This window comes from Pangasianodon hypophthalmus, chromosome 12 (assembly GCF_027358585.1).
Source record: "Pangasianodon hypophthalmus isolate fPanHyp1 chromosome 12, fPanHyp1.pri, whole genome shotgun sequence".
NCBI lineage: Eukaryota > Metazoa > Chordata > Actinopteri > Siluriformes > Pangasiidae > Pangasianodon > Pangasianodon hypophthalmus.
Window position 1 is genome coordinate 26,156,071 of NC_069721.1, and position 12,542 is coordinate 26,168,612.

General features: G+C 35.8%; 1 protein-coding gene across 1 annotated transcript; it reads right to left on the reverse strand.

The window, feature by feature from the left end:
- Positions 1-1,253: 1,253 nt before the first annotated feature.
- On the reverse strand, positions 1,254-10,343 carry LOC113547487 (C-type mannose receptor 2-like). Its single transcript, XM_034309544.2, has 6 exons — positions 10,271-10,343; positions 9,720-9,785; positions 4,123-4,485; positions 3,490-3,822; positions 3,265-3,353; positions 1,254-3,067 (listed from the first exon to the last, which is right to left on the reverse strand). The coding sequence occupies exons 2-6, from the start codon at positions 9,754-9,756 to the stop codon at positions 2,951-2,953; spliced, it is 939 nt and encodes a 312-aa protein (XP_034165435.2). The 5' UTR covers positions 9,757-9,785; positions 10,271-10,343; the 3' UTR covers positions 1,254-2,950.
- Positions 10,344-12,542: the final 2,199 nt, after the last annotated feature.

Below are 12,542 nucleotides of genomic sequence, written 5' to 3' on the forward strand. Positions count from 1 at the left end.
CTCATCACACCATATTTACGACTGCACCGCTTTTTGCCGAGTTACTGTCCACGATGATGATTGAAAAAAGCAAAATACTTTTGCACACCAATACGTGGAAATGCCTTGATTTTATGCGTTATTTTTTGCTTGACCCTTGAGACTGATGTAGAATATTATCATTAGTTTGTATTCATTGTTCTTCCATTTAAGCTAGCAAATCCTGCACTCTGTTATTTAAGAACTTTTAAGCAGTTTTACAATTTTTAAAAATATTCACTGCATTTCTTGCATTCTTTTTGTTACAAACACATCAACAATAAATAAACTTTCTATATACTTTTCTTTGAGAAATGTTTGTTTTTACCAAATAAAATCAGCTGTAACAACTGATAGCTGTAATAACTTTCATTAATACACAATTAAGAGATGTACAATACAACAGGCAGATTATCAAATAGATACATGAACAAATCCTAAGTTGTTTAGGATTTGATAATTAATATATGTTTATAAATATACGATATATGATCATGTGCATATTTTCCTGTAACTCTACATTATACAGATCCATTATCAACAATAATTTAAATAAAGTATCAGTGAAATGTCTAACTTTCTCATAGAGTCTAAATCTTTATTATTTATCCAATATGCACAGTATATATGATGTGATATTTATATTTATAAGTATTTAGATAATGTATTTGTAACATTAAACATCCATTAACAGTTTTATAACCTTTGGCTATATATTAATGGAGCTAAAAATCTTGTTAATAAATTTATGTAAGGCATTAATTCAGTAGTTATAATCTTATTATTGATGTAATTCAGTAGTTATAATCTTATTATTGATCTAATTCAGTAGTTATAATCTTATTATTGATCTAATTCAATAGTTATAATCGTATTATTGATCTAATTCAGTAGTTATAATCGTATTATTGATCTAATTCAATAGTTATAATCTTATTATTGATCTAATTCAGTAGTTATAATCGTATTATTGATCTAATTCAGTAGTTATAGATCTTGTGGCTTTAACTATATTGTATTCTGTTTGTTTGTATTTAATCTTTTAAAAGGCTTGTAATCAGTAAGTGTATATCACAAGTTCCTGTTTATTGCACTAATATTAATTACATAAACACTTTTACACGTATCTTTGTCTGGGTGTTTTTATTACATGCAAACTATTTAAACAAAGTAGAAACTCACACACACATAGGATCAGTAGCCATTTTTATCTATTTATTATTTTTTTTGCAAGTTACAGCTTTGTTGCCGTGCACTAGCCAAGCTCTCACCTGACCACAGTAACACCACTGACAGAAAAAAGAGCAAAATCATAACTGTGCTTTTAAAAAGTCATGTTCCATTAAAAATTTTAATTTCTCCTGGATTTTCCAAAGTTTTAGAAATGCAGATTTTCTTCATACTTGTGTGTTTATGTTGTTGAATGCTAATCACCCGTAAATTACCAAGTGCATGTACGGGACAGCTCATTTACATGTAGCGACGCCCACAAAACTCCATAAAAGGTAAAGTGCACAGGCAGCTGGGAGCACGAAATGAGCGATCAGGGTAAAGGCTGAAAAACAGTAGTGGAAATTATTTTAACTCACTTCTGTGCCAATAAATAATAATAATAGTAATAATAATAATAATAATAATAATAATAATAAGGGATCATTAAATCTTCTGTCCGCTGAAGTGTTTGTTGTTTATGGCTTACGGCTCTGTGCAGACAGAACGGCTCGTCCTCTGTTTATACACCGCCATTTCTTTATTTTTACATAATTTACATAATTGAATGATGAGTTTTATTTATGGGCTTGTGTCTGCTCGGTTTCTTTATTTTTTATATTCTTTAATTAAAGCCAATAAAATAAAGCGGCTGGTTTTGACTAAATGTTGTGGATGGAGATTGCCGTAAATCTCTTATCGCATCCCTGATAAATTTTCTTCTTGTCCTTCAGGACATCCTGGTCTTGGTGATATCACTGTGGTGCTCCATTTTCTATATTTGTTGATGATGTACTTTACGGTGATGCATGGTACATCTAATGTTTTGAAAGTTTTTGAAAATTGAAAAAAAAAATTACCATAAAATATTTTTATTTGTTTTCACTTGAATTCACGTGAATTGTGCACCTGCCCAAGCTTCAGGACATGTACAACTCCAGAGTGAAGAAACGGGCAGCTAACATCATCACAGACCCCTCTCACCCCGGCCACAACCTGTCTGCACTCCTCCCTTCAGGCAGACGTTACAGATCTCTGTGCACTAGAACATCTCGGCATAAAAACAGTTTTTTCCTCCGTGCCATCTCCAGCTTAAACAGCTAACACAGGAATCATTACCTGTCTTTTTTTATTCTATAATTCATTTCTGTAATTCATCCTCCATCTCTAATTACTGCCTCTTTCTCTAGTATTATGTAAATACATATGCATCTCTCTTTATTTATACAGCTGTATATAGAGTAAATAATGCACAAATCTGTACATAAATCTTCTGTTCCAGATTCATACACATTATTATTATTATTATTATTATTATTATTATTCTTACTATTTAAATGTTTTCTGTTCGCATGTCAGATATGTATGTATGTACCAAGAGCACCTTAAAGAAAACCACAACAAATTCCTTGTGTGTCTGCACACACACTTGGCGAATAAAACTGATTCTGATTCTGATTCTGAATTTTGTTGGTTATTATATCACATTTAAGGCTGAAAAATATTGGACATGATTTATCTTGGTTTGACTTTTTACACCTTAATAACCTGTAATTTTAACAGGGGTGCATATACTTTTATATCCACTGTATCCTCCTTGTCACCTATTAGTGATAGAAAGAGATTAAATACTAATATACTTGTAATAGCTATAGATAGTTATTTAAAAATGAGCATAAGTCTAAAGAAAATCACTTTAACATCAAAGATTTAAAGGTCACACTTATTTCCTGGTCTTATTTCCCTCTTTCTGCTTGTGAAACACTACTCCATCTAGTTGCTCTCTCCATTTCACTGTGATGTTCTCTGACATCCCATGATCCTTCAGTTCATGCTCGATCTGAAGAACAGAATAAGACTTTTATTACTGAATGATGCAGGATAGAGACACTAATTTTCCGTGAAACTTGCTACGGAAATTGAACACAACAGTCAGATTCTGATTACAATACAGTGTCTAAGTTTTAGATTTAAATAAATAAATAAATTCTCAGGGTTTGTACAATATAAGTAGTGTTTGTGGAGGATGAGACCCACCTGCTCTAAGATGGCTGCTTTTACTGCCAGATTGTTCACATCCTGACTGGACTGGATCTTCATTCTTACGATTTGTTGTTTTGTGGTTTCTGGATATAGAAATGCAAAGCCACATGCAAACACAGTCATGAACACGCAAGTAAACGTATATTTTAAAAGCAGTTAAAAATTACTTTTTTTTAAAAATTTTGATTCAATTCAAAAGTGAATAAAACTTTAACTCACCTGAGTAACAAAAGAAGGGCATTATGTCTGAGCAGAGAGCATCAGCGGCCTGACCGTTATTTAAATAACCACAATTTTCTTTCCCCAGTTTATTATCAGGTTGTCCAGACATCCAGATGATGAGAGAAGCATTGCACTGGTCTGACCATTTCCAGGAGTCTCTGAACAGACCGATCCAAGTCCAGTCAGGAACCAGTCCCACTATATCTGAGTTTTCTGTAGTGTCTCTCGCACTGGCCAGGTCTGTATGATGCTGTCTGCAGTAACTCTGAGCTTCGAGCCATGTCATTGTTTTAGAGATATAAATAAGCCTGTCACTGCCAGTTTTACTGTCTGTAAGAATTTAAAAAAAAAAACATAACACGAAGGGTAATTATAAGTTAACTGTATTGTCTCCTGGTAGAGAAAGGTAAACAGGTAAACAGCTAAGAACATCAGTACACCATGTGCTAAATGCACGGAGTGTCAGAGTTGATAAAGATGAGTCATTGCTGTCTGTTGTCCATTTTTAGATACAGCTGAAATGTTCTGTACGATCTGCCGCTATAGGACACTGTTCAGTTTAACGAGAGCACGCTTTTTAATAAGACAACCTTCTTTAAACAACGATGTGAAACAAGTGTTGTTCCTCACCATCAAAGCAGACAAAGGGATGTGTCTCTGTACATCTCGAGTCATACCAACCCGACCGAGTGATCATAACACACTCTTCATGTCCGCCCCAGTTGTTAGGCTCTCCTGACTCCCAGTATGTCACACTTCCCAGAGGCTCATTTCCAAAGGACCAGTGCCAGCTGTTGACGTCATTGTAGAGTCCAATCCAAGCGCTGGAACTGAATTGCTGTCTCTGTGCTTCGTTCTGAAGTTGGACCATGTCGTCATTAGTTTTAATGATAGCCAGGTCAGTGTGTGTGGCCCGGCAGTAAGCCTGAGCATCACTCCATGTTTTCTCCTGCTGGATCAGATAGTACTTACGAGAGACGATGGAGATGACTCCTGCGGAGGAGAGTTTTAGAGGATTTATCCAGTGTTAGGACTGTGGCATAAATTCACCTTTTCACCGTGATCCTTTAGCATTCAGTATATTTATACCTGGATGCACAACGTTTGGCTGAATTATTTTAAAAGCTATTATTTTGGTTGTGACGAAAGCTGTTTAATCTTTAAAAAATTAAAAGAAATTTAAAAACACTTATTTTAGTTAATATTTTAACCACATGCATTGTTAGAAGACAAAAAATCAAGCCTTTTTTTATAAACAAATATTGGGCTGTATTCAGATTTGAGTTAAGCACATGTACTGAGAATATAATACTGAAATTGAGCACCTCAACATTCAGATTTAACTGCTGTTTCTGTAGTCCAGCCATGGCCTATAACATAGTTACAGTTGGATAAATACATATTGCTGTGATCAACCATTTAATAGGATAATTTTCTATAAATATGCCCCACATGTACAGTATACGGCCTAATGAAATGACTTACAATAAAGAACATTTACAAACAATAAATAAAGAACAATAAAGAAGTTTCCATGCAAATGTAATCAGTAGAGCAGAGTCACAAAAGAGAAGGAGAACAATCTAAACTCGTTATCACCAAAAACAAGGTAATTATTCAGTATTTTCTGTTTACAATAGACCTTACTAATAATATGGCTTGAAATAGACAATTAAAAATAAAACATTCCTGTTTCATTCAAATATATCACGTGTTGTGTGCTATATCTAAAGGAGCAGACCTTGCTATTAATTATTTCTACTCATTAATCAATGTAAATATCTTTACTTAAAGAGTAGTAAGGCCTCATACCACTGTAAATTTAAATAAAGTTTCACACATTAACAGCACATTTTAAAACAGACTTCAATATATTTAATATGTTTTTTTGGCCAGAGAAAGATAATATCATTTGGGACACACATGACAATATCGTAGGTCATGAGCCAGAAACCAAAAACTGTGACCTCAAGACATATTATAGCGACACACTTAACTTTGCTTTTGTTTTAGCTAGATTCAATTCAAGTGAAACATTATTATTATTGACAACATCAGTATTGTGAGTAAATTCGCATTAGCTAAATCCCGTATGCCATATCATTCAGCATTTTCATAACTGTTATTATTGTTCTTAGTATTTTTACTCGTTCAGGAATTTAAACATTTTAGATGTTCATGAATTTTGTTGTTATGAATTTGGGGATGAATCAAGACTTTCTAGTTAGCAGTGCTGTTCAGAAGGATTGTGTCACATCCATCACACCAGATTTCCAGCACGATGGAGAAACTCGTCCATACAGAGCATAGACACACAGTTAGGTCTGAGGATGAGTGTGAGTAATCCACCACATTTCACTAACCTGAAAGTAAACTAGTTTCATCCTTGAATAGCACAACCTTTAAAATATGATGGTTCTTCTTGAGAATGCAAGGGTTCCTTATCTTATGCAATGCTGTATACTTTTTTCAGGCTTTCTATCTGTTTACACCAGTGACGTGCTTGATATAACGCTGGTGTTGTGTAGTTATAACTGGAACAGAGCTCATCTGGTTGACTGCCATTTTTGATCAAACTATGCTACAAATTTGAAAGGAGTTTAAAGATGTTTTTCATGACCTAGTCTCATGACAAGATCCAGGTGAGGAATTACTTTCTCTAAAATAAGGGATCAAAGCTGTGGATTGTGGATTGTACCCTGATGTTTCACACAGTCACAGTGGAAAACTGCATTAAAGTGTTAGACATAAACAAAGTGCTTCAGACTGATCTTGCTTCCTGTGATGACATTCTCTCTGCACAGATAAACTAATCCGAGCTGGATGCACTTCAGCCCTCGTTATGACTGAAAAAGCAAGTAGGTAAGTAGGTCACAATGGAAGAGAGATAGTGCTTTTCTGTGTGTCTACATTGTGGGAATAAATGACATTTTCAGGCAGAGTGCATGGGACCTTCAGCCAAGGAGCCCTCCAGTTACTCGCATAATCATCAGTAAGAGAAGTACAGTCCCTGTGAATGTATCTCAGTGGTTACAATCTGAATATTTTCCATATTTTCCATAATATTTTCCAGTGCTCATTGACCCCAGTGTATCCGGGCACTTCATGGATGAAGCAGATGTTCTTCCTGTCTCCTTACACAGATCCTTCAGTGTATGTGCTTTAGATGGTTTATCTTTGTAATAAAGGAAAATAAACATTTCCCCTTTACATGCTCACTGTAGTCCTTCTTTCTGAGAATATTTCTCTTGATGATGAGCTCACCTAAGAACCGCATTGTACTCAGCTCAAAAGTTTAATTTTTATGGCATCTTTCTCAAAGCCAACATCACTGTACAACCAGAAAACAGACAAAATACACAATGAAATGAGAGAAGGGGAAAAACACATCAACTGGAGTGAGAAGAAGATTGGAAGTGTGGAGAAAAGGGAAAGGTTTTAAGCTGGGCTTTGAAGGTTGAAAGTGAAGAACAAAGTCGTACAGATAGAGTTAAGGAATTGCAGAGTTTGGGGGCCATGACACTAAAACATCTGCCCCTAACAGTGACCAGTCTGAATTGTGTGATGGCTAAGAGGGCGGAGCTAAGCGATCCAGGACTTTATATGTAGGTAGAATGACATTAAATTATATGTGCAGTGAAACAGGTAGCCAGTGTATCTGATAGAGGACTGGGCTGATATGAGCAAATGTTTTTAGAATGAGAGAGAGAGAATTCTAGCTGTATTGTAGAGGATGCAGGGTTTTTCAGGAATTCCAATAGATAAAGAGTTGCAGTATTCGACGTGGGAGAATATTAGGGCGGAATTGGAGTTCTTATCTCATGGAAATCACTCGCTGTTGCTGAAGATGGCCAACACGGACAGCCTGAAGATACATGAGATTACTGAGGATGGTGCCACTTAGGAACCATGACGATGGCTTTGGACTTCAGTTGCTATGATAGCTTTAGGGCTGCAATTCCCATGAACAGTGTCACACTCAAGTCTCCATCAGTGAACAGCTGATAACTTCAACAAAATAGGCTTCATGTGAAAACTGTAATGAATTTCCTGGTTACACAACTGCACTATTTGTCCATGTAGTACACAGTTATAGAGGGAATGATTTATAATCGCACTATCCGTGTCACCCAGATGAGGATGGATCCCTTAGAGTCTGGTTCCTCTCAAATTTATATCATGAATGTATTTATTTCTGTAAAGCCGCTTTGTGACAATGTCTGTTATTAAAAGCACTATATTAATAAAATTGAATTGAATTGAAGGCATGGGCCAGAGTTTCTGCATCTATCTTATTAAGCTTGGGGTGAAGATGTACAGTGTTTCAGAGATGGAAAAAAAGAGCTTTTGAGCAATGATCTAATGTGGAGTTCCAAATACAGAGATGGATCAAATATTACGGCCAAGTTATAAACTGCTGAGGAAGGTTTAACAATCACCCCGTCAATGCCAATGTGCAGAACTTCAGTTTTACTGGGATTCAGTTTTAGAAAGTTAGAATGCATCCAGTGTTTGATATCATGAATACAGGATATTAGGATATTAATTGTTAATTATTGTTTTATTTTATTAATTCAACAATTCAAATATTAAATTAATAGTATGGTTAAAAAGCCAACATGATTTCAAGACCTTGATTTAATATCTTGTGGCTTTAAGCTGTGTGCTTGAGTAACTGTAACAGCACAATATAAAAAATAAGAGGTGCTGGATTGAGTATAATTTTATAATCTAATGAATAATTAATGTGGAAATCATATTAAATTAAATCAAATTTGCAGTGATTAATGTGACATTTACAGCTTGGATAATACGTGCACCAATCAACTGGCAATATGTTAAGCTCATATTAGTTTTTTATTCAAATGTTTATCACTTTCTCAGTCACATCATTGTATACTGGTGTCTTTTCCACCATAATGATGCTTCAGTCAGGATGGAAGGATAAATCTGGAGAGAGGATCTTCACAGTAGATGAAGTTCTTCAGATGGAGAAATACGGGAGTCTAGCCAGAGTTCTGTTTTGGTTTGTCACGCAAGTTCGCCCTTCTTGTCTAAATAAAAGTGAGAAATTCTACCGAATATCTGACAAGTTTTTAGGTCATTTATGCAATAACACGTTCAGAGAGGTTTAGCTCACTGCATGATAAAAAGGTCTTCACAAGAAAACATGTACCACTTGTCTATGTCCTTATGTACATTCTATCCACTTATCTTATGGCATGACATGTAAGGTCACAACACTCTGGTACAGAATACAATCAGCATAAACAGAATAAAACAGATTTAAACATAAAGGCAAATCAAATAAGTCCACAATACTGTAAATCGTTTTCTTCTTCAGTCTGCATTTTCTATCCCTGATTTTAAAGGGGTTTAAAGGGGACTGCTTGTGTTTAAAGGTGGTGGTGTAAATGCTACTGAAAACCCCATCTCAGATACTTCTACTCCAACCTGAGAGTTGTGAACTCCATGCAGAAGATTTCAGCAGTGTGAACTGCAGCTCATCTGCAAACTGGTAGACCACAGATATATTTTTAACAAAGCTTTTTAATTAAAATAAAATCTTTCCTCGTTAGGAAAAATTACTGTCAGGTTCCAGACTAGCTGGATTGGGTTTCTGTAGTGCAGATTATATGCGACACCAAGCGTCGTCTGGAGGCTTGTGAAGAGAACACAGCGAAGCCCAAATGCCTCTTCTGGTGCAGGAATAAGATTCTGGGGCTGATTTAATGGATTTATTGTCTATGTTTCATGAAGAGAAATGGTAATGCTATAGAATACAACACTAGAGAATTGGCAACAACAGAAACAACAGTTTGGAGAAAACTCATTCCTGTTTCAGCATGATGATTCATCCGTACACAAAGAGATCCATAAAGAAATCAGTGATTGTGTTTGGGGTAAAATAACTTGTTTGGTTACACAGAGTCCCGACCTCAGGCCTCGCCAGCACCTTTGGGAGAAATTGGAATGTGAGCCAGATTTGATCACTGAGTAACAGTGGCTCAGTGCACATTCCTGAGCTTTTAAATGTGTCACGGTGTGTGAGTGCCATCCTGCACATTCTCGCGCGCACACACACACACACACACACACACACATACACACACACGTACACACACACGCGTACACACACGTACACACACACACACACACGTACGCACACACACACACACGTACGCACACACATACACGCACGTACACGCACTCTCCCTTCCTCTTACCTGTGTAAAACACGAGTAGAAACAGACAGTTCTTCATCACTAATGTGTTACTGTTGAATTCAAAACCTGTAAAGTATTAAACTTAATGAGAAAATGAAAAATCTTTAAATACTTCAAACAGTGAGATTCCAATAGAAGTAAGCTGGATAACTGCATTTCACTATATAAGATCATTTCACAAAGAAAGCTTTCACTACCACATTAATCTCAAAACAACTCAAATACGACATTAAATGTTTATATTCAATTCAATTCAATTTTATTTGTATAGCGCTTTTAACAATGGACATTGTCACAAAGCAGCTTTACAGAAATAAATGGATTCACAAAAAAAATGTTTATATGCATGTATATATACTGTATGTATATAAAGAATGTGTATAACTAGGTTAAAACATTATTTCCTTCAAACCAAATGAATTATTTTGATTAGCAAGCATTGTTCAAATGAGTTTAAACAGAAATAACATAATCCCAGTGATAAAAAAAATGAACACTGTACTAAAAAATAGGAAATAGCTAAAGTACCAGTGTCCATCTCTGAAACTCACCTGTAATATGAATGAGATAATGAAGGATGTCTCTGTGTTCTCTGAGCCTCTTATAATCTCTGATAAGTTTAGCTGCCTGTTTAACCCTTAAATGGGTTCTATATCCTGGAGATGCAAACACTCGTCAGTCTCGGAGGAGGAGCAACGACTGGGTTGGGCTTAATGTCAGGAAAACACTGAAGAGTGGGCTGGGTCGAGTTCTCAGGTCATGTGATTCAATATCAGCACCCTGGCAGTAAATGTTAATATATACATATATATTTATGAAAATAATTTTTTTAAAGATTATATTATATGATTATGTTCAAAAAAATGAATAGAATACACAGTTCTGTGCAAAAGTCTTAGTCACATGCAAAGAAATGCTGTAGAGCAAAGACGCCTTCAGAAATAATGAAATTAAATGTTTCTACATTAACAAAATCCTATAAAGAGCAGTAAACAGTAATAAATGAAACAAAGTCAGTATTTAATGTGACGATCCTTCACTTTAAATAAATAAAGCAGTATCTGAGGTGCAGTGTGTGCAGTTTTATAAGGAAATGAGCTGGAAGTGTTACTGAGCATCTTGCAGAAGCAGCCACAGTTCTTCTGGAGACTTTGACTGTCGACTCGCTTCTTATTTCTGCAGCGAAACCCAGCAGCCTTCATTATGTTTTTATCTGAAAAGTGTCTCTTATGGAATCTGCTGCTTTCTTTACTGACATACAAACATTTTTCTGTAACGTTTCATTTTGTGCTGGAAAACTAATGTTTGGAATCTAAAATGTTTTTGTACTGAATCAATAATGTAGAAGTCAGAAAATAAACATCTATAACAAAGTTTGTACTAAAAAAAATAGGGTGCCAAGACTTTTATAATAAAATAATATTAGTCTAAAGATGACATTTAAGCTTTTTAATTACAAACATCTATGTTGTTTAAAGTTTGAAAAAGTGATCTGATCACAACATTGGGCCTCATTTATCAACCTGGATACAAACAGATCTATTTGAAAACTGTTCAAAGGAGCATTTACACATAAAATTTGATATTCATGAAAATCCTATAAATTTAGAAAAATGTTCATGTCCTAGTTGTGCTCTTGAGTGTTTGTAAAATTAGACATTTGAAAACTAAATAAAGTAAACCTTGGCTGATCGACTTCAAATCATTTAATTTCAAGGGATTACTGCACTTTTATGTACAGATTACACTGTCAAGTTTAAATAGTTTATGTATTTTATTTTCAAACACAAATTTTAATGAATAGTTTGTAAAACATGGTAATATTATATTAATCACATTAATTAAAGAATTATTAAATATGTAAAAAATGAAATGAGATAAATCCATAAAGTAAGATAAGGCTAGTCATTCAACTGAGAAGAAACTCCTGACATTGACTGTTACAAGTGGGACGGAATCAGGATCAGATAAACAGTGTACAAGTCATCACACTTTACTCAACACAATACAAACACATTTTATTGAAAATACACCTAATAAAGCAGTTCTTCATGGTCGCATACTTCTCAGTCAAGCCAAACCTTCATCAAGAGACAAATTACAAAAACATTTGTAATGAAACTTCATTGTAGCAGGAAACAACCCACACAGCTCAGAACACAGAGGGTGAGATTTCTGATGAGCTTTTCCCGGCTCGGTCCTTACACAGTATGAAAATAATGGGAAGAATACAACAAAACCAAAACACCAGGCAAATTAAGACTTGGCTGCTTTTCCTCTGCTCTGACAAGGATCAGCTTTTCACACACACACACACACACACACACACCTCAGGCCCTAAACAAGGACAAAAGGGAGACACCTTATTAATATGCACTCACGAATAAGAAACAGGTATGCCAAGTTAGTTTCCTCATTCCCCTGTACTCCCGCTGGAGACTCTCACTAGACCACCTCCCCACCTGCCACAGAACCCCCACCGTCCGACGCAGCCTGGGGAGACGTCCGGCCTGAGACCAGCTCCCCGTCAGACAGGAGAGAAAGTCAGACACTACCATCTGTGCCCCTGGCCTGTAGACCACAGTGAACTTAAATGGCTGTAATGCCAGACGCCAACAAGTGATTCATGGAATCCTTCATGAGGTGGAGCCACAGCAGGGGGGCGTGGTCCAAACAGTAGTATCAGAAAGTGAGGACTGCCCAGTGCTTTCTTCAAGATGCTGTACTTATACTCCCACACTGATAGTTTTCTGCTTATGTACAGCACCGGGTGGTCCTCACCCTCCATCACCACAAAACATCTGCCCAAGTGGAAGCCCAGAT